The sequence below is a fragment of the Gopherus flavomarginatus genome, chromosome 3 (genome assembly GCF_025201925.1).
Source record: "Gopherus flavomarginatus isolate rGopFla2 chromosome 3, rGopFla2.mat.asm, whole genome shotgun sequence".
NCBI lineage: Eukaryota > Metazoa > Chordata > Testudines > Testudinidae > Gopherus > Gopherus flavomarginatus.
In genome coordinates this window covers 66081299-66108327 of record NC_066619.1, presented here as the reverse complement: position 1 = coordinate 66108327, position 27029 = coordinate 66081299, and the positions used below count along the sequence as shown (strand labels likewise).

The 27029-nt window shown below is 43.2% G+C and overlaps 1 protein-coding gene across 11 annotated transcripts in view; it reads right to left on the bottom strand.

The window, feature by feature from the left end:
* PAM (peptidylglycine alpha-amidating monooxygenase) overlaps positions 1-27029 on the bottom strand; it is an 843699-nt gene that overhangs the window by 39726 nt on the left and 776944 nt on the right. For all 11 annotated transcript variants that reach the window (XM_050945654.1, XM_050945643.1, XM_050945642.1 and 8 more), the window contains 2 exons: positions 23105-23295; positions 21994-22065 (listed from right to left, as the gene is read on the bottom strand). In XM_050945654.1, coding sequence (XP_050801611.1) covers positions 21994-22065; positions 23105-23295 — 263 coding nt within the window. The remainder of the gene's footprint in view (positions 1-21993; positions 22066-23104; positions 23296-27029) is intronic.

Genomic DNA, 27029 nt, shown 5'->3' with positions numbered 1-27029 from the left:
AGAAGGGTTGCACCTCAGTATGTCAGGAGTGATGTGTAACTTGTTTGTACCTGTGTATAAGAATGTATCCCTGGGGCAGTGTCTTTGTCTGGCTGAGGGGGCAGTGGAAAGTCCCGTCACTGACTGAGCCGAGTCCATTGCCAAGAGGCACATTCTCGTAGTATGCCCTGTAGAGTAACAATCTAGGGGGAACTATCATTGTGTCCATATGGCAATAAACCTGGCTGATGTGCCTTTGTATCTTACTAGACTCTGTGGTCATTGGGGGTTCTCTTCGGGTCTGCTGTGTCAGCTTCTGCAGAGTTGGGGCAGCACATAGAAGGAACACACGCACGCAGCCGAGTGATACCAACATTGAACAGAGCAGAGCACCACACCGGTAGCATCTGACAACACCTGCCACTGCCTTATCAAGAGTAAAAGTTACCAAGAGCTTTATGTTCAGAAAACTCCAGATAGCCATATTGTTATGTATGAGAGAGATTTTAATGAATCTGCATTCCAGTCAGACTTAATCCACGTCATTGCCTGTGCTACTCAATTTGAGACTACATTTATTAAAATATATTTTTACAATCTTCAGAGTTTCTTTTAAAACTCTAGTTTTGCTATTTTTTAAAACAAAAAAGTTACCTTCATGTGATGCTGCATCCACTTAATTATTTTCCTTAATATAAAAGGAGGTGGTATTCTAATAAAAAACATTTTCCTTGACAATGTGGTTCACATTTGTGTCATGCTTTTACTGGAATATATCTTCACCTATATCTGTAGTTTTATGATTGGTAATGCTGCTGTACAGTTTTTTGAATGTTACAGAATGTAAACGGAGAAAGTTCATAAACATCACATTACTTCACAAACAACATAAGCCTAATGGCAAATCCACCGAAGACTGAGGGTATGTCTACACTGGCAAGTTTCTGTACTACAAGTTACACTACTTTTATTAAAACGCAAGAATTAAAAAAAAGAGTCCAGTGTCCGGCCTAAGGAATTTAGAATCTAGTACTGTAAATATTTCATACATATAGTACCTCTTATCCTACATCTTACTTTCCCCACAGGACTCCTGCCTCATTCAGTGCACAGGCTGGACCTGCTCTGGGACTGAACTAGGGTTGTGTAATGAAGGACATTGTTGTCTGTAGGACCCGGCTTCATTTGTTGCAGAAGTTGGAAGGTGTGTAGTGAATAAGGCAGACAATTGCAGGGAGAGAAATAACAGTTTCTGGCTAAGGCAGTTCTGTGCCACCCTGGACAATTGGATTGTATCTCTGCCTCTGCCACAGAGTTCCTGTGAGATGCTGGGCAAGTCACATGAACCAGATTTTTCATAGATGGTCACCAATTTTGTGTTCCTCACACTAACTGTGTGTTCTGGTGGCCAACGTGAAACAGCTGGGGCCAAATTTGCAGAAGTGCTGAGCCCTTACAACTGCAATTGAAATGACTGGACTTGTGCTTTGAACATATTCTGTGATTATATAATAAGTATTCTGAATAAATCAGTGTTTTAGGTTGACCACCCAAAATTAGTGGATACTTTTTTTTGCCAATTTTGGTCTTAATCATTATGTGCTTCAGTTCTCCATCTGTAAAATAGTGATAGTAATACCCCCTAATCTCACAAGTGTGCTGTGCAGATAGTCATTAATGTTTGTGAAACATTCATACAATGACGAGAACTAGGAATAGCTCAGTGGTTTGGAGGGATAGCTCAGAGGTTTGAGCATTAGCCTGCTAAACCCAGGGTTGTGAGTTCAGTCCTTGAGGGGGCCACTTAGGGATCTGGGGCAAAATCAGTACTTGATCCTGCTAGTGAAAACAGGGGGCTGGACTTGAGGACCTTTCAAGGTCTCTTCCAGTTCTAGGAGATGGGTATATCTACATTATTTTATTTTATTTTATTTAACAAAATAAATAATTTTTTATTCAATTAAGGTTTGGACACTGTGCAGTAAATAAGGCCTGGGGCCACATGCTAAATGAGGAGGGTACAAAGAGATATTGAATAGCTACTCATTCACAGAATGAAGCAGGGGTCCTATGGAAAAATAACATGTGATCATATAATTAAAGACTGTATCATAAGGCACATGGGGGATGAATTAAGAGAGCACAAGCAACCTTAATTCTCACATTTGCCAACTTTTCAGTGCTTGACTTAAATGTAATCTTAAAATATTTTAACGTAATGTTTTGTATATAATGCTTGCACACAACGGTATTTTGGGACTGCTAGAAATACATTGTTCAGGCTACCTGAACTTCTGAGTGCAGTCCTAGATCTTACAAGTGATGTAGCAGAGGAAGAACTCAATGGCACTATTACTTAGAGACAGCCTGGATCAGGGGCAAAGGAGAAGAGAGAGGTGCTCAATACAGTATAGAGGTGACAAATTGGATGGCAGGGAGAATAGTGGAATTATTGATACTGATGCAGAAAGAGGGAGGCTTGGAAGGGACAAGAAAGTTCAGGTTCCACCATTCTGAACCTGAGTTGATCTGAGACATCCTGAATCAAATGATGGAGAGAGAGGTGTAGGTCTGAGAGGCTGAGGGATTTTTAGGAGTCTTTGGTCTAGAGGTGATATCTGAGGTCCCCTATATAGAGTGTGGGGAGAAATGGGGAGGGAGAAAGTGGAGCCATTGAAAAATGCTGGAGTTAGAGGAGGAGGGGAACCAAGACTTTACATAATGTCATTATGCTAAAAAATGAAATTAACATATAGAGATATACCTATCTCATGGAGCTGGAAGGGACTTTGAAGGTCATTGAGTCCAGTCCCCTGCCTTCACTAGCAGGACCAAATACTGATTTTGCCTCAGATCCTTAAATGGCCCCCTCAAGGACTGAACTCACAACCCTGGATTTAGCAGGCCAATGCTCAAACCACTGAGATATCCCTTCCCCCATGCAGATTGACAGTGCTGAAAGTGGCTGCTGGAAGACAAAACCAGAGAAGTCCTTTGATTAGATCAGAAGGAGGTTGTTGACGGACTTGGCAAATGCCGTTTAAGTATAGTAGGAAGAGGAGAAACCAGATTGCCAGTGATCCAAGAGAGAAGTAGAGCAGAGAAAGTCATGGGAGTGGGAATAGACTGCATATTCCAGGAGCAGAGAAAGAATAATAAAACAAGTACTCAGTTTAAATGGGATGTTTCAGGGCTTGTCTGCAATGGCAAGTTTCTGCGCAGTAAAGCAGCTTTTTGCGCTCAAACTGAAGACGTGTACATGAAACTCCTCTGTACAGAAACTCCTCTGTTGCATTACTGCAAAAATACCACCTGGGCGAGTATCTGTGTGTAGGGAAGGGGAGAGAGAGACAGTGTGTTTTGGGGGACAGAGAGCGTGTCAGCATGCTGTCTTGTATGTTCAGACAATGGCCAGAAGCAACCAGTCCTGAGGCAGGGGGAGGGGGAAACCTTGACATCAGCCCCGCCTCCCTCCCTGGGCTCTCTGCATAGCAAACTCTCTTTCTCTCTCACACACACACACACACCCCTCTGTATTCAACAGCACGAGCATTCCACATTAATAGTTTTCTGTGCGTCCTGGAGCAGATCAGCACAGCACGCAACGTCTGTCAGAAATGGTGCTTTGAAACGGGAGGGGCACATGTCTCCAGCAGTCACTTGAGGCATTATGGGACAGCTCCAGAGGCCAATTACAATAGAGGGTCAAACTATATGTACACCCATCCCCCTCCCTCCCAAAAAAAACACCAGTAAGAGGATCAAAAAAATGCCACCATGGCAACAACGGAGTGAAAGAGGCAGTTAGACACAAAAAGACGTCTTTTAAAAATTGAAAGTAAAGTGCTACTAAAAAATAGAAAGGAAATTAGCTGTTACCACTCAAGAAAGAGACTTTGGAGTCATGATGGAAAATATCTGCTCAAAGTTCAGCAGCAGTCAAAAGAGCTCACAGAATGTTAAGAACCATTAGGAAAGAAATAGATTATAAATAGGTTTATAATTCCACTATATAAATCCATAGTACCCCTGCACCTTAAATACTGTGTGCAGTTCTGTTTGCCCCATCTCAACTAAGACATATTAGAATTCGAAAAAGTACAGAGAAGGGCAATAAAAATGATAAGGGTATGGAACAGCTTCCATCTGAGGAGAGATTAAAAAGACTGGACTGTTCAGCTTTGAAAAGAGATGACTAAAAGGGGATATGAAAGAGGTGTATAAAATCATGAATGGTGTTTAGAAAGTGAATAAGGAAGTGATATTTATCCCTTTGTTTAACACAAGATCCAGGAGTAACCCAATGAAATTAATAGGCAGCAGGTTTAAAATCAAACTAAGGAAGTATGTCTTCACACACTGCACAGACAACCTGTGGAACTCATTGCCAGGGGATGTTGTGAAGGCCAAAGATATAACTACATACCCAAACGCAGAGGGTATGGAGGATACATCCATCAATGGCTATTACCAAAGATGGTCAGGGACATCCCCCCATGTTTGGGTGTCCCTAAACCTCTGACTGCCAAAAGCTGGAACTGGATGACAGGGGATGGATCACTCAAACTGTTCTGTTCCATTAATTCCTTCTGAAGTATCTGGCTCTTGCCACTGTCAGAAGACAGGATGCTGAGCTAGCTGGACCACTGGTCTGACCCAGTATCGTCATTACTATGTTCTTATTATGTGAAAATACATATAAGCATCTAATCAAACACTAGTTAAAGATACTTATAAAGAAAAAATAATGCCATTAAAATGATTTTGATCAATTATGTAGTCATTGGAGTATCCACAACATGTCAGCTACCACATTAGAGAATCTTGTAAGAGAACATAAAATTTCATGCCCATATATTCCTTTTATTCTTTTAGTGAAAATTATTACAACTACTGTGCACTCCAGTTCCTCTCTTTTTGTTTGATTAAAAATGTCAACAGTAATTCATTTTAGTTAGCATAAAACCACTTGTTAAATTATTCTGTTTCACAGAAGGCGTTTGAAGACCTTTTACTACCAGAGGTCATACAGTGTTCTCCCTCTACAAATTATATTTTTGTCATATCCTCCATGTCTTGGGAATACAGCAGTTTGTGTTAACCTTTGAGTAGAAAGATTGATTGTACCGTGCCACAAAGACTACAGCAGGGATGGTTTTGAACAAACGGAATGAAACACATTAAAGTCTTTTTCCACAAGGGGAGAAGAGATGCCTAATATACACTATGGTGAATGGTATGAACAGATAATAGTGTTTTCAGTACTATATATGTTGTATCCAATTTGTCAAAGTTATTCTAGACAGACAAAAACAAAAAAAAAATCTGAGTAACAATTATTTGCTTTCACTTTGCCCTATGACAGGAAAAAGGTATAGTACTAGCTCTGCTTTAGTAACAGCAGAAAGCACTCAAGTCTGTGAGCACGTCTAAATCAGAATATCCAGTATATTGTTTTATGTAAACATAATGTTTATATAAAAATAAAGATTCCTTCCACCCATCCCTCACTACGTGTTTGCATGACTGTGCTAAAAATCAATGAAGTGAAGTCAGTTTCATTAAGCTAAACTCTTAGAAAATCTTTACTTTCCATTTAAAGGATCTAATTCTGGCATCTTCACACAGTGAGTAGTGTTTTTCTTGGCACTCAGTAATATTTATTTCAATGGGTTTACAAACTGAATACTATTCATCATGAGTAAGGATGGCAGAATTTAATTTGTTTTTATTTTTTCTCCAGATGCTTCCAGTACGGCAAAAGAAACAAATATTCATTATCCTGACTCTGAGATAAAGTTACTTATAAAAAAAAGCTTCAATTGTCTAAAGAAGAATTTTAAAATACCTCTTATCATAACCTCAGTCCCAGATTTGGACCTTAGCGTCCAAAATATGGGGGTTAGCATGAAAACCTCCAAGCTTAGTTACCAGCTTGGACCTGGTACCTGCTGCCACCACCCAAAAAATTAGAGTGTTTTGGGGCACTCTGGTCCCTCTGAAAAACCTTCCCTGGGGACCCCAAGACCCAAATCCCTTGAGTCTCACAACAAAGGGAAATAATCCTTTTTCCCTTCACCCCTCCAGGTGCTCCTGGAGAGATACACAGACACAAGCTCTGTGAATCCAAACAGAGGGACTCCCCCTCTCCGTTCCCAATCCTGGAAACCAAAGTACTTTCCTATTCCCCCAGAGGGAATGCAAAATCAGGCTAGCAATCCAACACACAGATCTCCCCGATTTCTTCCTCCCACCAATTCCCTGGTGAGTACAGACTCAATTTCCCTGAGTAAAGAAAAACTCCAACAGGTCTTAAAAGAAAGCTTTATATAAAAAGAAAGAAAAATACATACAAATGATCTCTCTGTATTAAGATGACACAACACAGGGTCAATTGCTTAAAAGAATATTGAATAAACAGCCTTATTCAAAAAGAATACAAATCAAAGCACTCCAGCACTTATATTCATGCAAATACCAAAGAAAAGAAACCATAGAACTTACTATCTGATCTCTTTGTCCTTACACTTGGAAACAGAAGACTAGAAAAAAGAAACTACTTCTCCAAAGCTCAGAGAAAGCAGGCAGCCAGAAAACAAAGACAAAGACACTCAATTCCCTCCACCCAAAGTTGAAAAAATCCGGTTTCCTGATTGGTCCTCTGGTCAGGTGCTTCAGGTGAAAGAGACATTAACCCTTAGCTATCTGTTTATGACACGCCCCCCAAATTGCAGACAGTGGGGAAGCTCACTGGCGGCGATTTCCTTCTAGAACTTGAAAATAAACAGATTAATACAACACATACACCTTTACATATACTCCTAAGTATATAACTAACAGACTTCTACATTTTAAGAACACTTTTTAACTACTAGATTCTGGGAAACTCTCACGGGAGAATGCATCAGCTACTTTGTTAGAAGCTCCTGTGATGTGTTGAATTTCAAAATCAAAATCTTGGAGAGCTAAACTCCAACGAAGAAGTTTCTTGTTGTTCCCCTTGGCAGTATGAAGCCACTTTAGTGCAGCATGGTCAGTTTGTAGTTGGAACCGCCGTCCCCAAACATATGGGCGTAGCTTTTCCAGGGCGTACACAATGGCATAGCATTCCTTTTCACTGACTGACCAGTGACTTTCCCTCTCAGACAGTTTCTTGCTGAGAAACACGACAGGATGGAAGTTGTGATCTGTTGCTTCCTGCATGAGCACCGCTCCTATACCACGCTCAGATGCATCTGTGGTTACTAGGAATGGCTTGTCAAAATCCGGGGCCCTGAGCACAGGGTCAGACATGAGCGTTGCCTTAAGTTGGGTAAAGGCCTTTTGACACTCATCAGTCCACTTAACTGCATTTGGCTGGGTCTTTTTGGTCAGGTCGGTCAGTGGGGCAGCGATTTGGCTGTAGTGGGGTACAAATCGCCTGTAGTATCCGGCCAAGCCTAAGAAGGATTGGACCTGCTTCTTGGACCGTGGGACAGGCCACTTTTGGATAGCATCCACCTTGGCCTGTAGGGGGTTTATGGTTCCTCGACCCACCTGGTGCCCCAGGTAAGTCACTCTGTTTTGGCCTATTTGACACTTTTTGGCCTTAACAGTTAGTCCGGCCTGCCTGATGCGCTCAAAGACCTTTTCCAGGTGTAGTCGGTGTTCGGGCCAGGAGTCTGAAAAAATGGCCACATCATCGAGGTAGGCAACTGCAAATTCTCCCAGTCCAGCTAGTAGACCATCTACCAGCCTCTGGAAGGTGGCGGGTGCATTTCGAAGGCCGAAAGGAAGGACATTGAATTCATACACCCCCGCATGGGTGACGAATGCTGACCTCTCCTTGGCAGGTTCATCTAGCGGTACTTGCCAGTACCCCTTGGTTAAGTCTATTGTAGAGATGAACTGGGCACGTCCCAACTTTTCCAATAGCTCATCAGTGCGTGGCATTGGATAGTTGTCCGGACGAGTTACAGCATTTAGCTTACGGTAGTCCACGCAAAAGCGTATTTCCCCATCTGGTTTGGGTACCAGAACCACTGGAGATGCCCATGCACTGGTAGATGAGCGGATTATACCCATCTGTAGCATGTTCTGGATCTCCCGTTCTATAGCAGCTTGGGCATGAGGAGACACTCGGTAGGGTGGGGTTCTGATTGGGTGAGCATTACCTGTATCAATGGAGTGGTATGCCCGTTCAGTCCGTCCTGGGGTGGCTGAGAACAATGGGGCGAAGCTAGTGCACAGCTCCTTGATTTGTTGCCGCTGCAGACGTTCCAGGGTGGTTGAGAGGTTCACCTCTTCCACGCCACCGTCTTTTTTCCCGTCGTAGTAGACACCGTCAGGCCACTCAGCATCATCTCCCTGGACTGTAAACTGACAAACCTGTAAGTCTCTGGAATAGAAAGGCTTGAGAGAATTAACATGGTACACTTCAGGCTTTAGTGAGGAATTGGGAATTGCTATGAGGTAGTTTACAGCTCCCAGGCGCTCTTGGACCGTGAATGGCCCTTCCCATGATGCTTCCATCTTATGGGCCTGTTGCGCCTTCAAGACCATAACCTGGTCTCCTACCTTGAAGGAACGTTCTCTGGCATGTCTGTCATACCAGGCCTTTTGCTTTTCTTGAGCATCCTTTAGGTTCTCTCTAGCAAGGGCTAAAGAGTGTCGGAGGGTGCTTTGTAGGTTGCTTACAAAGTCCAGAATGTTAGTTCCTGGAGAAGGCGTAAACCCCTCCCATTGCTGCTTCACCAACTGTAATGGCCCCTTAACCTCGTGACCATACACAAGTTGAAATGGTGAAAACCCTAAACTGGGATGTGGTACAGCCCTGTAGGCAAACAGCAACTGCTGCAACACTAGGTCCCAATTATTGGAGAATTCGTTGATGAATTTTCGTATCATGGCCCCCAAAGTTCCATTGAACCTTTCCACCAGGCCATTGGTTTGATGGTGGTACGGGGTGGCAACCAAGTGATTCATCCCATGAGTTTCCCACAGTTTTTCCATGGTCCCTGCCAGGAAATTAGACCCTGAATCTGTAAGGATGTCAGAGGGCCAACCTACCCTGGCAAAGATGTCTGTTAGGGCCAGGCACACAGTGTTAGCCCTGGTGTTGCCTAGAGCGACTGCTTCTGGCCATCGGGTAGCAAAGTCCACTAAAGTCAGTACGTACTGCTTTCCTCTGGGCGTCTTTTTTGGGAAAGGGCCCAGAATATCCACAGCTACTCGCTGAAATGGGACCTCAATTATGGGGAGTGGCTGGAGAGGGGCCTTGACCTGGTCTTGAGGCTTTCCCACTCTTTGGCATACCTCACAAGACCGGACATACTTGGCAACATCCTTGCCCATCCCCTCCCAGTGGAAGGACTTCCCCAACCGGTCCTTGGTTCTGTTCACCCCAGCATGGCCACTGGGATGATCATGGGCTAAGCTTAAGAGCTTCCCCCGGTACTTAGTTGGAACCACCAACTGTTTTTGCGGCTGCCATTCTTCCCGGTGTCCACCAGAAAGAATTTCCTTGTATAAAAGTCCTTGGTCTATAACAAACCGGGATCGATTAGAAGAGCTGAGAGGCGGTGGGGTGCTCCGTGCCGCCGCCCACGCTTTCTGAAGGCTGTCATCCGCTTCCTGCTCAGTCTGGAACTGTTCCCTTGAGGCTGGGGTCACCAGTTCTTCCTCAGACTGTGGACTTGGGCTTGGTCCCTCTGGAAGCGATGTAGGTGATGGGGTTGTTTCCGTTGCTGGTGAACCGCTCTCCGCTGGTGCACCTGAGGGTATTTCAGGCTCTGGCTGAGCCTTTTGGGTATGGCTGTCTTTTGCTTCTGCCAGTTCTGGCTCGCTGGCGCCCTCTGGCGTTGAGTTTGAAGATGTGGTTGCACTTGCTGGTGCTGGTTGCTGTTCCAGTTCCGGGCCTGGGACTGGAGATGCTGTGGCTGTTTCAGTGGTATGCATGGAATCCGGGTCCACTACCTCTGTCTGGGTCTCTGGTAACACAGACGGGGCCTCTGTGGACGGTTCAGGAACAGGAATGGGTCTGGAAGCTTGCCTGGTTTGGCTACGTGTAACCATTCCCACTCTCTTGGCCCGCCTCACCTGGTTGGCCAAGTCTTCCCCCAGTAGCATGGGGATAGGATAATTGTCATAGACTGCAAAAGTCCACATCCCTGACCAGCCTTTGTACTGGACAGGCAGTTGAGCTGTAGGCAAGTCTACAGCTTGTGACATGAAGGGGTAAATTGTAACTTTGGCCTTTGGGTTGATGAATTTGGGGTCAACGAAGGATTGGTGGATAGCTGACACTTGTGCCCCCGTGTCTCTCCACGCAGTAACCTTCTTTCCGCCCACTCTCAAATTTTCCCTTCGCTCCAAGGGTATTTGAGAGGCATCCGGGCCTGGGGATCTTTGGTGTGATGGTGGTGTAATGAATTGCACTCGCATGGTGTTCTTGGGACACTTGGCCTTGATATGTCCCAGTTCATTACACTTAAAGCATCTTCCATCTGATGGGTCACTGGGCCGAGGTGAGTTACTGGAGACTGGTGAGGTTGAAGGGTAGGGCATCTGTGGCTTTACTTGGGTGGTATGTGGGGTCTTTGGCTGTCCTCGGTTGTAGGGTTTATGGTCTGTGTGCCCCCTGGGGTAATCGTTCCCCTTGACAGTAGCTTTCTTGCTTTCTGCCAGTTCCATCCATTTGGCTCCAATCTCCCCCGCCTCAGCGATATCTTTGGGATTTCCATCTTGTATGTACCGTGTGATGTCTTCAGGAACACCATCCAAGAACTGCTCCATTTGTATGAGGAGGTTTAGTTCTTCCAAGGTTTGAATGTTGTTTCCTGTTATCCAGGCCTCATAGTTTTTTGCAATGTAGTAGGCGTGTTTGGGAAATGACACCTCGGGTTTCCACTTTTGGGTTCTGAAGCGCCGACGGGCATGATCTGGGGTTATCCCCATTCGGTATCTGGCCTTGGTTTGAAAAAGTTTATAGTCATTCATTTGCAGCTTAGGCATTTCAGCTGCCACCTCTGCTAAAGGTCCACTGAGCTGTGACCTCAATTCTACCATGTACTGGTCTTCGGGAATGCTGTACCCAAGACAGGCTCTTTCAAAATTTTCCAAGAAGGCCTCGGTGTCATCACCTGCCTTGTAGGTGGGAAATTTCCTGTGCTGTGGAGCAATAATGGGCGCCGGGTTGTTAGGGTTGGCTGGCACATGCAGCCCAGCTTTTGCCAACTCCAGTTCATGTTTTCTCTGTTTTTCCTTCTCTTCCATTTCTTTTTGTTGTTTTTCCATTTCTTTTTGGTGCTTTTCCATTTCTCGGCGGTGGGCCAACTCTTCTTCTTCTTGTTTCCTTCGGTGGGCGAACTCTTCTTCTTCTAGTTTTCTTTTGTGTGCTGCCTGTTTGATTCGTTCTTCTCTTTCTTTCATCTCCATCTCTTTTTGTTTTATTTCCAGTTGTCGCCTGTGTTCAGCTTCTTTGAGTTGCTCTTCAGCCTCAATTTTTGCCTTAGAAGTCATGATTCCTGTTTTCTTGTGTTGGGGTGCCCTCCGGTGTTTATCTTCTGAACTGCAGGTTCTCTGTTGCCTCCTGAAGTCTGCCTAGCAACAGTGCTTTTTTCCTTTTCTCTCTCTAGCTAATGTTCAATGAAGGGAAACCAGAAAAACCACTTTATTTGCATGCATATAAGTGCTGGTACTTGCCTCCTAATGGGAGGGCTATTGCATGACAAAAGACCCTCAACAGTCTCTTAATGGCTTCTCGCTTAACATGCAAGCCACAAACTGCCAGAGAGAGCAGAAAAAAAAAATTCTCTCTGGTTCCCTGTTAAAACCAACTGTTTCTCTCTCTGCTAAAAAGCCCTTAGCAGAGAAAAGAAAAATTTAATATTCCTACTGGCTTCTGGATTCTGTCTATATCCCACCGCTGCCACCATATCATAACCTCAGTCCCAGATTTGGACCTTAGCGTCCAAAATATGGGGGTTAGCATGAAAACCTCCAAGCTTAGTTACCAGCTTGGACCTGGTATCTGCTGCCACCACCCAAAAAATTAGAGTGTTTTGGGGCACTCTGGTCCCCCTGAAAAACCTTCCCTGGGGACCCCAAGACCCAAATCCCTTGAGTCTCACAACAAAGGGAAATAATCCTTTTTCCCTTCCCCCCTCCAGGTGCTCCTGGAGAGATACACAGACACAAGCTCTGTGAATCCAAACAGAGGGACTCCCCCTCTCCGTTCCCAATCCTGGAAACCAAAGTACTTTCCTATTCCCCCAGAGGGAATGCAAAATCAGGCTAGCAATCCAACACACAGATCTCCCCGATTTCTTCCTCCCACCAATTCCCTGGTGAGTACAGACTCAATTTCCCTGAGTAAAGAAAAACTCCAACAGGTCTTAAAAGAAAGCTTTATATAAAAAGAAAGAAAAATACATACAAATGATCTCTCTGTATTAAGATGACACAACACAGGGTCAATTGCTTAAAAGAATATTGAATAAACAGCCTTATTCAAAAAGAATACAAATCAAAGCACTCCAGCACTTATATTCATGCAAATACCAAAGAAAAGAAACCATAGAACTTACTATCTGATCTCTTTGTCCTTACACTTGGAAACAGAAGACTAGAAAAAAGAAACTACTTCTCCAAAGCTCAGAGAAAGCAGGCAGCCAGAAAACAAAGACAAAGACACTCAATTCCCTCCACCCAAAGTTGAAAAAATCCGGTTTCCTGATTGGTCCTCTGGTCAGGTGCTTCAGGTGAAAGAGACATTAACCCTTAGCTATCTGTTTATGACACCTCTGTTGCTTTGTCATTTTTGTCTCAAGCTACACTGATACTGTGCTAACAATCTTCCCCTCAGGCAACCACCAATATGAACCCTTTCCTCCACCATGAAAGAACAGAATGTGCAACTCCCTTCAAAAAACACATAATAGGCCTGGTCTACACTACACGTTTAAACCGATTTTAGCAGTGTTAAACCGATTTAACGCTGTACCCATCCACACAACGAGGCCCTTTATATCGATATAAAGGGCTCTTTAAATCGGTTTCTGTACTCCTCCCCAACGAGAAGAGTAGCGCTAAAATCGGCATTACCGTATCGGATTAGGGTTAGTGTGGCCGCAAATCAATGGCATTGGCCTCCAGGTATTCCACAGTGCACCATTGTGACCACTCTGGACAGCAATCTCAACTCGGATTCACTGGCCAGGTATACAGGAAAAGCCCCGTGAACTTTTGAATTTCATTTCCTGTTTGGCCAGCGTGGAGCTCTGATCAGCATAGGTGACCACGCAGAGCTCATCAGCACAGGTAACAATGCAGTCTCCTGAGAATCGAAAAAGAGCTCCAGCATGGACCGCAAGGGAGGTACTGGATTTGATCGCTATATGGGGAAAGGATTCTGTGCTAACAGAACTACATTCCAAAAGACGAAATGAAAAAATATTTGAAAAAATTTCCAAGGCCATGATGGAGAAAGGCTACATCAGGGACTCAGTGCAGTGCAGAGTGAAAGTTAAGGAGCTCAGATAAGCCTACAGAAAACCAAAGAAACAAACGGAAAGTCCGGGGCAGGGCTGAAAACATGCTGCTTCTACGCTGAGCTGCATGCAATTCTAGGGGGGTCCGCCACCACTACCCCACCCGTCCGTGGATTCTGAGGTGGGGGTGGTAATCTCAGCCGTGCCGGAGGATTCTGTGGACGGGGAAGATGAGAAGGAGGAAGAGGAGGACGAGCTTGCAGAGAGCACACAGCACTCCGTTCTCCCCAACAGCCAGGAGCTTTTTCTCACCCAGACGGAATTACCCTCCCAGCCCTCCCAAGCCACTAGCCCAGACAGTGAAGCCATGGAAGCGACCTCTGGTGAGTGTACCTTTGTAAATATAAAACATGGTTTAAAAGCAAGCGTTTTTTAATGATTGATTTGCCCTGAGGACTTGAGATGCATTCGCAGCCAGTATAGTTATTGGAAAAGTTTGTTAACATGTCTGGGGATGGAGCGGAAATCCTCCAGGGACATCTCCATGAAGCGCTCCTGGAGATACTCCAAAAGCCTTTGCAGAAGGTTTCTGGGCAAGGCAGCCTTATTCCGTCCACCATGGTAGGACACATTACCACGTCATGCATGTAGCAAATAATCGGTATGGTCCCGGTGATTGCTGGCATTCAAGAAACATCCGTTCTTTATCTCGCTGTGTTATCCTCCGGAGAGTGATATCGTTCATGGTAACCTGGTTGAAATTCAGGAATTTAAGTAAGGGAACAGAGATGGCCATTCCTACTGGGCTGTTTGCCTGTTGCTTAAAAGAAATCCTTCCTTGCACGTAGCCAAGCGGGTGGAGGGGAATAGCGCTGGGCTTTTTCGCGTTTGGCTATCACGCGATGGCGGGGGGGAAGGGGAGTGATTAGCAGTGATCTTCCATGATACCAGCCATGTGGTGGGGGGAGGGGTAAAGCGATCATCCCACAGAACTGGGGGGGGGGGTGGCTTCTGCTGCTGCATGTTAACAGGAAAGAAGCATCACTGAACGGGATTTGCTTGGTATTTGGGAAAGGAGGACACTGTGTATATGAAGGCTGCAGAAGCCGAAAGACAAATGGCTTACCATGGACGCATGCAAGGTGAATTCTGATGCCCGGGCCTGCGTCTGTGAGATCTGTAACACCAGAGCTGCAGGCACTCAATATTAAGATGCAAAATGCGACCTTGTAGTGAAATCACATGTGCTATGTAAGGCGAATAGTGTTGTTCACTGTGAAAGAGTATAACCATTGTTCTGTAAAATGTATCTTTTTAAATACTTCTCTCCCTTTTTTCCCTCCCTCATGCAGCTGCACATTTTTCAAGTGTCTCTACTCCAACCTGAAGGCTATCTCAGATAAGGCGGAGGAAAAAGACGACGCGAGATGAAATGTTCTCAAAATCATGGAAGTGACCTGCAATGAAAGAGCTCATCTGAATGAGTGGAAGAACGTGGTATCAAATTACAGGAAAGATGCCAGTGAACGTGAGGACAAGAGGGACGCTCGAGATGAGAGGTGGCACCAGGAAGATCAGAGGCGTAGGCAGGAAGATATGCGGTGGCGGGATGCAACGCTGGGGCTGCTGCGTGATCAAACTGATATCCTCCAACGTCTGGTGGAGCTTCAGGAAGAGCAACGGGGTCACAGAGTGCCGCTGCAGCCCCTGTGTAACCACCCTCACCACTCATCACGTTCCATATCTTCCTCACCCAGACTTGTAAGAACGTGTGGGGGAAGGCTTCGTGCACCCGCCCACTCCACACCCATGGATAGCCCAACCAAAAGGCTGTCATTACATTGAAATGTTTTTAGTAGCCTTTTCCTTCCCTCCTATCCTCCTCCCAAACCACACACGGGATACCTTGTCATTTCTCTCCCTCTTTTTATAATGACTTTTTAATAAAGAATACATGATTTTTAAACGATAGTGACTTTATTTCCTTAAGCAAACTGTAATCGAAGGGGGAGAGTGGGTTGCTTACAGGGAATGAGTCAATCAAGGGGGGGCCGGGTTTATCAAGGGGAAACAAACACAACAGTTACACCGTACCCTGGCCTGTGATGAAACTCGTTTTCAAAGCTTCTCTGATGCGCACTGCTTCCTGGTGTGCTCTTTTAATCGCTCTGGTGTCTGGCTGCGCGTAATCAGCGGCCAGCTGATTTGCCTCAGCCTCCCACCCCGCCATAAAGGTCTCCCCCTTACTCTCACACAGATTGTGGAGCACACAGCAAGCAGCAACAACAAAGGGGACATTGGTTTGGCTGAGGTCTGAGCGAGTCAGTAATGTGCGACAGCATGCCTTTAAACGGCCAAATGCACATTCTACCACCATTCTGCACTTGCTCAGCCTGTAGCTGAACAGCTCCTGACTACTGTCTAGGCTGCCTGTGTATGGCTTCATGAGCCATGGCATCAACAGGTAGGCTGGGTCCCCCAGGATAACTACAGACATTTCAAACATCCCCAACTGTTATTTTCTGGCCTGGGAAGTAATTCGCTTGCTGCAGCCGTTTAAACAGAGTAGTGTTCCTGAAGACGCGAGCGTCATGAACCCTTCCTGGCCATCCCAAGTGGATGTTGATGAAACGTCCCTTGTGATCAACCAGTGCTTGCACCACCATGGAAAAGTACCCCCTGCGGTTTATGTACTGCATGCCCTGGTGCTCCGGTGCCAAGATAGGGATATGGGTTCCATCTATCGCCCCACCACAGTTAGGGAATCCCATTGCAGCAAAGCCATCCATTATGACCTGCACATTTCCCAGAGTCACAACCTTTTGTAGCAGTAGCTTAGTGATTGCTTTGGCTATGTGCATCACAGCAGCCCCCACAGTAGATTTTCCCACTCCAAATTGATTCCCGACTGACCGGTAGCTGTCTGGCACTGCAAGCTTCCAGAGGGCTATTGCCACTCACTTCTCAACTGTGAGGGCTGCTCTCATCTTGGTATTATGGCGTTTCAAGGTAGAGGAAAGCAAGTCACAAAGTTCCATGAAAGGGCCCTTACGCATGCGAAAGTTTCGCAGCCACTGCAAATCGTCCCACACCTGCAAAACTACGCGGTCCCACCAGTCTGTGCTTGTTTCCCGGGCCCAAAATCGGCGTTCAATAGCTAGAACCTGCCCCATTACCAGCAGGATCTCCAAAGTGCAGAGGCCTGCAGTTTGAAAGAATTTTGTGTCCATCTCCTCATCACTCTCGTCGCCGCGCTGCCATAGCCACCTCCTCCTCCTCGCCTGGCTTTGCAGGTCCCGGTTCAGCACAGACTGCACGAGAATGCGCGAGGTGTTTACAACGTCCACGATTGCGGTATTGATCTGAGCAGGGTCCATGCTTGATGTGCTATGGCGTCTGCACAGTTCACCCAGGAAAAAAGGCGCGAAACGGTTGTCTGCTGCTTTCAGGGAGGGAGGGGTGAGGCTGTACCCAGAACCACCCGCGACAATGATTTTTGCCCCATCAGGCACTGGGATCTCAACCCAGAATTCCAAGGGGCGGGGGAGACTGCAGGAACTATGGGATAGCTACCCACAGTGCAACGCTCCAGAAATCGACGCTAGCCTCGGACCATGGACGCACACCGCCGAATTAACGTGCCTAGTGTGGCTGCGTGCACTTGACTTTAAACAATCTGTTTTACAAAACTGGTTTATGTAAAATCGGAATAATCCTGTAGTGTAGACGTACCCATATAGCTTCTTTAACTCTCTCTCTCCCTTTAGTGACCTCCCCTCACCTTCTCAAAACATCTGGCTTCTATTGGCTCAAGGTAGCATGACTCTCAAAAGGCTGCAGTCATACCACTCACAATAAAATAAATTTTACATCATGGAGGTCTGTAATAATTTTCACAGACAAACCAAATTTCAATGAATGATCAGGGTGGATAATGTGGTATTTGATATACTGGTACAATATAGGAAATGACTTAAAAAAAACTTTCTAGGCTGAAAGATACTTTCATATGGGGGCAAAAATCATTGTCGCAGGTGATTCGGGGTAAATGTCAACAGTCATTCCTTCCTCCGGGAAAGCAATAGCAGGCAGTCATTTTATGTCCTTTTTCTCTGGATTGCCCTGGCAGACGCCATAGCACGGCAACCATGGAGCCTGTTCAGCGTTTTTTTTTTTTTTTTTTTTTTTTTACTGTCACCATATGTGTACTGGATGCCGCTGACAGAGGCGATACTGCAGCATTACACAGCAGCATTCATTTGCCTTTGCATGACAGCAGAGACAGTTATCAGTCGTTCTGTACCGTCTGCTGCGCCATTGTAAACTGGCAATGAGATGATGGTTATCTGTCATTCTGTACTGTCTGCTGCTGTCATGGGTGCCCCTGGCTGAGGTCGGCTCGGGGCGCAAAGACAAAAATGGAAATGACTCCCTGAGTCAATCCCTACTTTATGGTATCTAAAAATAGAGTCAGTCCTGCCTAGAATATGGGGCAAGTGTACTAGAGAACCAGCGTATCAGAGAACCAGAGAGCACAGCCACTCTGCGTCAGATCCCGCAGAAATGATGAGTTGCATGGCATTCTAGGGGGTGTCCCTGCAACAACCCCATCCGTTGCTTCCCTCCTCCCCAAACCTTCCTGGGCTACCGTGGCAGTGTCCCCCTCATTTGTGTGATGAAATAATAAAGAATGCAGGAATAAGAAACATTGACTTGTTACTGAGATAAAATGAGGGGGAGGCAGCCTCCAGCTGCTATGATAGTCCAGGCAGTACAGAATCTTTTCTTTACACATGAAAGGGAGGGGGCTGATGGAGCTCAGCCCCCAGTTGCTATGATGAGGACGGTTACCAGCCGTTCTGTACCATCTACTGGGAATGACCGGGAATCATTCTATTTTTACCCAGGCGCCCCTGGCCGACTTCACCTGAGGCCAGCCAGGAGCACTCACAGGCTCATGACGAGGACGGCTATCAGTTCTTCTGTACTGTAACGTCTGCCACCGGGGAGGGGTGGAGAGAGGATGCTACTGTTTACTGCTGCAGCACCTTGTGTACCAGCAGCATGCAGTAGACATAGGGTGACATTGAAAAAAGTCAAGAAACAATTTTTTCCTCTTTTCTATCATGGAGGGGGAGGGGAGGTAAACTGACGAGATAGACCCTGAACCACCCCGGACAATGTGTTTGACCCTACAGGCATTGGGAGCTCAGCCAAGAATGCAAATGATTTTCAGAGACTGCGGGGACTGCGGGATAGCTGGAGTCCTCGGTACCTGCTCCCTCCCTCCATGAGCGTCCATTTGATTCTTTGGCTTTCCGCTACGCATGTCACGCAGCATTGTGCTGTGGACTCTGTATCATAGCCTGGAGATTTTTTTAAAATGCTCTGGCATTTCGTCTTCTGTAATGGAGTTCTGATAGAACAGATTTGTCTTCCCATACAGTGGTCAGATCCAGTATTTCCCGTACAGTCCATGATGGAGCTCTTTTTGGATTTGGGACTTTATGGCCACCCGTGCTGATCAGAGCTCCACGCTGGGCAAACAGGAAATGAAATTCAAAAGTTCACAGGGCTTCTCCTGTCTACCTGGCCAGTGCATCTGAGTACAGATTGCTGTCCAGAGCGGTCACAGTGGAGCACTGTGGGATACTGCCCGGAGGCCAATATTGTCGATTTGCGGCCACATTAACCCTAATCCGATATGGTAATACCGATTTTAGTGCTACTCCTCTCGTTAGGGAGGAGTACAGAAACCGATTTAAAGAGCCCTTTATATCAATATAAAGGGCCTCGCTGTGTGGACGGGTACAGCGTTAAATCAGTTTAACGCTGCTAAAATCAGTGTAAAAGTGTAGTGTAGACCAGGCCTAACACAGCTACCCTTCTGATATTTTAAACATGTGTCAGTATTTTTAAATGCTTCTCCAATAAGTAATAAAGATTATTAAGGATAAGTTATCACTAAGGAGCTATTCTCTGAGCAAATTTAAGGGCCTATTTTATTAAAAAAAGAACACTCATAACTGCATGCAATTTAATAGGCCACCTTCAGTTCCCTGGTTTCTTTGTATACTTTACTAGCCTGAGCCAGTCTTTTGTGAATGTGAGTTGATGTGCTTTTGTGTCCACAGACATCTCTGACTGTGTGGTTTGCAAAGAACTGTGGAATTCTCTCTCCTCTGTTAGCACCTATTTTGATATAATTTCTGTGTGATTGTATCACTGTAGCAGTGGCTTATAAATACAAAGAAAGACATGATTTATACCAACACTCAACAGCTGCTAGGAAGAGGAAAAATCTTAAAGACAAAAAGCAAAAATCAGTGGGTCTGAATCTCCCTTCGTTGCACCTGTGTAAAAAGGAATAACTCCACTGAAGTCAATGAAACTATAATGGCGTAAAAGTGGTGTGAATGAGAGGAGACTCTGGCCCAATCAACATTTAAGAATACAAAACAAAAGTCCCTAATCTAGGCTCTTCAAGCGTTTTGATGTCTTAAAACACAACTAACTTCAAATGGACAATACAACGGAGATCCAGTTTCCATAGAAACAAGTTAGATGAAGATGTGCACACCAAATAGTGGTCTCATAGCAAACAAGACTGCATTGCAGATATTGTTCTTTGAAAACAACTGGAAGTGTTTCAAATCACATCTTTAAGAAAAATAAATGTGTTCTGAACATTACTGAATGCTATCAAACAAACAGAAAACAAGACCTTCCTAAATATTATAGTACTCATTGCTAATGTGGCCGTGACCAAGGTACAAGTTGCTTCTCACAGTAAATCTTGTTCGGTGTTTACAAAATGACTGATTTATTTGGTATTGGACTGAAACATCAAATAAGAATGATCAGCCTAAATTTACTACTTTATAAAAATATACAGCTGGAGTAGACTAATGGTGCATCTACTCTGGAGCCAGAAGTGTAATTTTCAGTTCAGGCAGAAGTACCTGTGCTATCTGACACAGCTTGCACATTAAAAATAGAAGTGTACCTGGAGCACTGCAAATGGCAGGATGGGCTAGCTGCCCCAAGTATGATCCTATCTGAAGCCCTCCGTACACCATCAGGTGGCTAACCCATCTCGTGGCTTATGCCACGGTGGCAACGTTTGATATTTAGTGCACAAGCTTGATCAGATTTATTGTGGGATGTTTCTTTGAGCTGGAAATTACAAGGCCAACTCCACTGTAGACCTCCTTAAAGATGTGTTTTAAATACACAATTGTAAAAACAGGCTTTAGTAATTTAAAGTACTTTTAGTCAAGTTGCTCTAAAACTTATGATTTTCTGAATTCCAATTTATTTATTTGTAACTTTTAGTGATTTGAATCATTTAACATTACAAAGTGGTTTTGTGCATGTGGTAAATGTACCACTTTGGATGAGGTACTCAAAAGCTCTTAGCAATGGCCTAACTCTCTACCCACCAAAGTAAAAGGGAGTTTTACCATTATCCTCAATGGCACCAGAGTAAGGCTAATGCTGAGTGCACTTTTGAAAATCTTATCCTTTAACATAAAATTAACTCTGACACACTTAACTCATTACAATAATCTACCAGTTCCACTTATGTCTTACTGTGCACTTCCAAACTGAAAAGGCAAACTACATTCAAGTAAAAATGCATCAAACTTCACTGACATTATAGTGTCTCCTTGGGAAAAATGTAATATCAAATCAATATTCTTAACAAGCTAAGTGGTATTATATTTGGTCCAAATGAACCAGAAATACTGCCAAATTTTAATATACCTCTTAATGGCTGATGTGATGCAGTATCTTCTGAGAAGCATTAAAAAGGAACAAGATTCATAGCAGATGTTTTGCAAACCATGTATATGCAATACACTGGTACATACATTTTAAACATGTCAATTTAAATATAGCAAAAAAAGGCTCAGTATTAACCCTGTTACACTCTGCTCAACTCATTACATATTGCATCAATACAAAGCACAAGATAGTACTCCCTTGTATGTATATAGGTCTTCTTCCCATATTATTCCACACTTAGGAATGTAAGATTGCTACGCCATTCTTAATAAAATTTTAACTCTTAATTTCCCTGATTTTGTTCAAATGGTTTTCTAATAATAGCTCACATATAGATTGTTAATTTAATATATACTTTCATATTAAAGAAATAAAAATATAATAGAACAGTTATTGAATTATCATTCTGTAGGACAACCACCAGTCCTGTGCACCCATGCTACGGCACTGTGAATAGACAGATAAATTAGAATGGTGGTACAAAAATTAAACCAGGAACAGAGAAATCTAATGAGATTAAATTGCACTAATGAATTTTACCTGCAAGGCTGGAGACTGGTAATTGACCAATACCTCCTGAATTATTCATTATATAAAGCACAGCAACATAGTTGTAAAGAATGCATTACATTTTAGATGATAAAAGGAAAGAAAAATACTAATACATTAATTCATAATATAATCAGGATGTGGTTTACCAGTGATTTAAGTTAATGAATCTTTTTTTTTAAATATGGCTAGGGTTTATTATACATACCCTGATCCAAAACCTCTTCCTCTTCTCTTTTTGGCTGCTTCAGTGAAGAACTATCATCTGTTTTCTTGGTTTCTAAAGAAGGTTAAGAATATACCAATAATCTCTGTATATGGACTGAATTTAACATTTTCCTTTTCCTTTTTTTTTTTTGTTTTGTTTAGTGAACTCAAGCACTTGCTTTCTATATGTCTCTATTGCTTGGGGAAAACAGACAAAGCAGTAGTACAGTAAATGATATACATGTATGAGATTATTAAAACATAATATATTAAGTTCCAAACAGCTGACCACTACAATTAAGTATTCTAAAATTAAACAGGAAGAGTTAGTGACATTACAATATATTACTTTCAGATCATAGGATGGAAGTGCTTTACAAACGAAGTTTTTGTGAAACAAAGAGAAATTGGCATTACACCAATTTTAAAAATGTGCAAGTCAGAGACAGTTTAAAACTACTTTCTATGGAAGACTCTTACTGACTTCAATGGATTTCAGATCAGGACTACAATGAACTGGTAGCTGGAGATAGAACCTAGGATATCTGGCTTCTAGTCTATGTTCAAACCCAGCAGATAACACATGCTTATTTATGAATGCCTGATACACAGTCTAGAGCTGGAGCAATGTATGAGAGAGCTCAGTGTGTGGCAAAACCTTTGGGCTCTCTCATTCAACTAGCAGAAGCTAAAAGTATCATGGAAGTGATGTATTGAACTACGCAGCAAATGGGACAGGGAAACTACAGTACTAAACACTTCTTAATGGGCAATATAGGATATGACACTTTGGAAAGACTGAGAGACACCTTAGTTGCACAGGCAGCCATGTAATGTAATGATAAAAACACTGCTGGACCATGAGAGGAAGGAAACATGGCAATCCTGAATAAAGAAGTGGATAAAAGACTAATAAAGCAAACGTCCACAAATCACTGCTACCAACAAATCAGCATTTATTAACAATGGCGTCTCAGACCTATGCATTTCATAAATTTCAAAAGAACATATCTAGATTCTTATAAAAATCCTTATATACAAATTGCATAGTTAAGCCTGTCTCTCATATAACAAACGAAGAGTAAAACCAACTTCAGAAAATTTTTTTTTACCTTCATGATGATGTTCATGTGTCATCATGATCATATCAGACTTGACTGGAATAGGAATATTTGCCTCCTGTGGAATGTTTCTGAACATATCCGGGTTTATATTCTGTGTACAGGTCATGTATGAAACAGCATGTTTGGCCTCCATGTAATACATAATGTAGAAATTGCACATTTCGTCGCTGGCTGTGCCCCTAAAGCAACACAATATAGAATATATTTTTTAAGAGTGAGAAAATAAAATGTGAGCTGCACATACAGATGTTACCAAATGCAAGAAAAAACATCTCTTTTAGTCTGCCAGCAATTGATAAAAAGGTTGCACTGAAGCTCTTTTTAAAAATAGTTCCCAATAAAATACACACCACAGCTTTTCAATACACGTGGCTTCTTTTTGTTTACACTGTAGAATACCAGATTGCTGAAACTCCTTAGTAAACCAAGAAACACTTGAGAATGGTTTGTGTTTTGAATACAAAGAAAGTGGCATTAAGTCAGTGGGGTGTTCAAACTGCCCTTCTCCCATTTTCTCCCCCCAGTCCCCCTTGTATCTCTTGGTATGTTACCATCAACAATGTGCCTGTTTGTTGAAAGGGGATAACCAAGTATCAACCATTTATTTCACCTCTTAAATATTCTTTGCTGCACTGTCTTTCAACCTAGATGAAAAGTCTTATTTACAAATCATTACAAATAATTTACGTTTAATTTCAGTAGCTAGCATTCAATGCTATTATCTTTTTCACAATCTAATTCTTCCATTTTTTGCCAGACATGAGAAGACTAATGCAGCACCACAGTCAGTTTCAGTACATAATAAGACACCATAAGCATCTCCCAGATAGATAAGGTGGTACTGCAGTCTCTAGAAATAAAACGTAATCACAAGCATCTGAGAAGAAGCAGCCTGTGTTGCAGGAATGATGCAAAATACAATTCATCAATAACTGTTACTCATGAGCTTGAGAAGGACTATTCTGTATTGCTACATAACTCTGTATTCAAGAGAAAACCACTCAATATGAAAAGCAAGTTTTTCAGAAAAAAATACTTTATCACTTAAATAAATGACCTATTGTTATATAGGTCTGATTTTTTCCTTCAAACCACTGTTTCTTTCAACAGACTGCTATGTATTATATTTATAGATGCATGCTGGTAGATACATTCTTCAGTATTCCTGACAATTCAGTAGACCAGCTTTTTAATGAAAGGTTCACAAAAGGTGGCTTACATTGAGAAACATTTTAAATTAGTTTGCACAATTAGCCAGACAGACTAGGCTCATAAAAAAGGTATGGGGGCGGACTATTAGCTGTTTGCAAAAGACGTCAATGCTGACTTTTCCAGTGGCATCATGAAGCATTCATTTATTCACCATAGCAACAATAACAACACCAGTTAGACAAGAGGAGACAAGAAAAACTGTTCCAGAAAGGGAATTGGTTTCTCCATGCTTTGGAAATGTAGTGTCCCTTGGGGACCACGGAAATCAGCCTCTGTCTTGGCAAGCTCTGCTTAAGCTTTTAAAAATCATTCACTTCCTCACTGTCTAACTCTGATACCTGCCAGTATAATTGCCTGCTCTTTAAAACCTAAGCAAAATGATGTGCAACTCAGAAATGGACTCTGGTTCACCTGACACATCTTAATAGTGTCAAAACAACATTTCTAAGAAATAAAATTGAATATACTTGACACTCTCTAGGAAATAAAGGAAATAATTTATGAACAGTAAGTTTTAGTTAAAATACTGAAATCCTAAATTCAGACTACTGAGAAATATTCGGTTTCATGAATGAGAGCTTTTAACGAATGGAAGAACTGAGAGAGATTCATGTGGCTACCCTAGACACACTGCCTGATGCACAAGCTTCGAATCCATCACTTGGCGTGCAGAGCCACAGTAATCAGAGGAATTTCTAGATCTTATTGTGCAATGTGGGCAGGTACAGCTGTAATGAATTCATGGATTATATGGCCAGTAAGTAGCACACTGACGTAGTTAAGAAATCTCCAACAGCATGCAGGATAGTTTTGCTATGGGCACATATGAATACAGCCCAAGGATGTTTTCTTGCACATCTTTACTTACTGCTCGACATGTGCATGAAGATTAGAAAGATGATATGGGTTGCAGTTCAGTTTGTTACTGACGTTTTGAGCTGTGCTGCATATTGTGTGGGAGAGACCTCAATATTGAGGCAAAAATTAGATTTATATAATTATAACAACATTTTGTACATCATTAAAACTGTTTGCATCTTTACTGAATATTAAGCTATAGCTAGAAGGATGTTATAGCCAGGATGCTTGGAATTATAATAATATACATGTATAGCTAGTTATATTACAAAATGCTAAAGCTGATCAAAGAAATTCCAGAAGCTTCCTGCTTCTGTCTCCCAAAGATGAGTAAACCTCAAGGGGACAGACCATAGAAAACGCTAGCATTTTAAGCAGAGGCCTAACAGTAAAAAAGAAATGTAGAGTGTGCTATCAGAGCAACAAATCTAGGTAAACTGGGTTCTACGAACCCCCACCCTCTTCCCAGAAAATCTGCTTGTGTTCTTAGAAGTTATAGAGAAAAATATGTTTAATTGGAGATGTTTTAAACGTTTACTTCTTAAATGTTGAAATGACAGATGCCTTTGTGAAATGCATACCTGCAAATATGTTAGCTAAATGCAAAGCTCTTAATGTCATTGCTGTGTAAATGGTAAAATGCTTTATGTACCAACATGGAATCTAGTGACCTTGCTAATCTAGAGTAAGAACCATTTACATGTAGAATATTTATAGTGATGGGTAATTAATTATTGGCAGTGCACAAGAAAATTCTCAATTAACTCCAAAAGACAAGAATCATCCTTTCAAAGAAACAACTCTAATTATTTAAAGCTGAAGACTTTGGGTATGGCTACATTTGGAATTTCAAAGCGCTGCCCCGGCAGCGCTTTGAAGTGTGAGTGTAGTCAGAGCAGCAGCGCTGGGAGAGAGCTCTCCCAGCGCTGCATGTAAACCACACCCCTTACGGGTGTGGCGTGCAGCGCTGGGAGCCGCATTCCCAGCGCTGCTGCCCTGATTACACTGACGCTTTACAGCGCTGTATCTTGCAGCGCTCAGGGGGGTGTTTTTTCACACCCCAGTTGCAGCACTGTAAAGTGTGAGTGTAGCCAAGGCCTTTGTAAGAGGTACAGTATTTAATTTAAAAAGACTGTTGAGAACTAAATCCTTTTGTATAAAGAACAGGAGCGTAGACTTTTTGAAAACAGAATTTTATTTTCTTTCAAATGCTAATAAAATTGAAACTCATCTCAAAAAATAGACCAAATAAAAAGAAGGTTCCAATTACTTTTAAAAATAAACTGGGTCTATCTTGCCATAAGAAGAACAAAGGCAATTAAAGAAATGTTGCATATCATTAAACAGATGGCATACTCAGGAGCTAGAAATGTCATCTAAGCCAAACCAGAAGGCATGAAGCCAATGAAAGAGAGACAGCACACAACTGAAGGAGGCATGCTTTCCTATAATTTCAGGAAAAGAGGAAGAAAAAGATCTGAAAACACTCGAGTGAGCACCTCACACACACACACACACACTATCTACTACTCTGCTCAAACATAGCACTTCACAAGCAAACTGACACACACACACGACTGCAGAAGAAACCACCCCAATGAAAACCTCCCAAAGACTTCAACATGGACTGATGAGAGGAAGTTAACAGGGGATTAGTTTTAAACAGGGGTGGTGGAGCCTTCCCAAAAGTAGGGGACCAGAGCCACTCCACTCCCACCTCTACCCCTCTTTCCCCTGAGGCCCTGCCCATGCCCAAGTCAGAAGCTAGAGTGGGGATGGGAAGCCTGGGCCCTGCCAGCTGCCTGAGGTGGGGTGGACCTGAGAGTAACCCCCGGCCCATGTC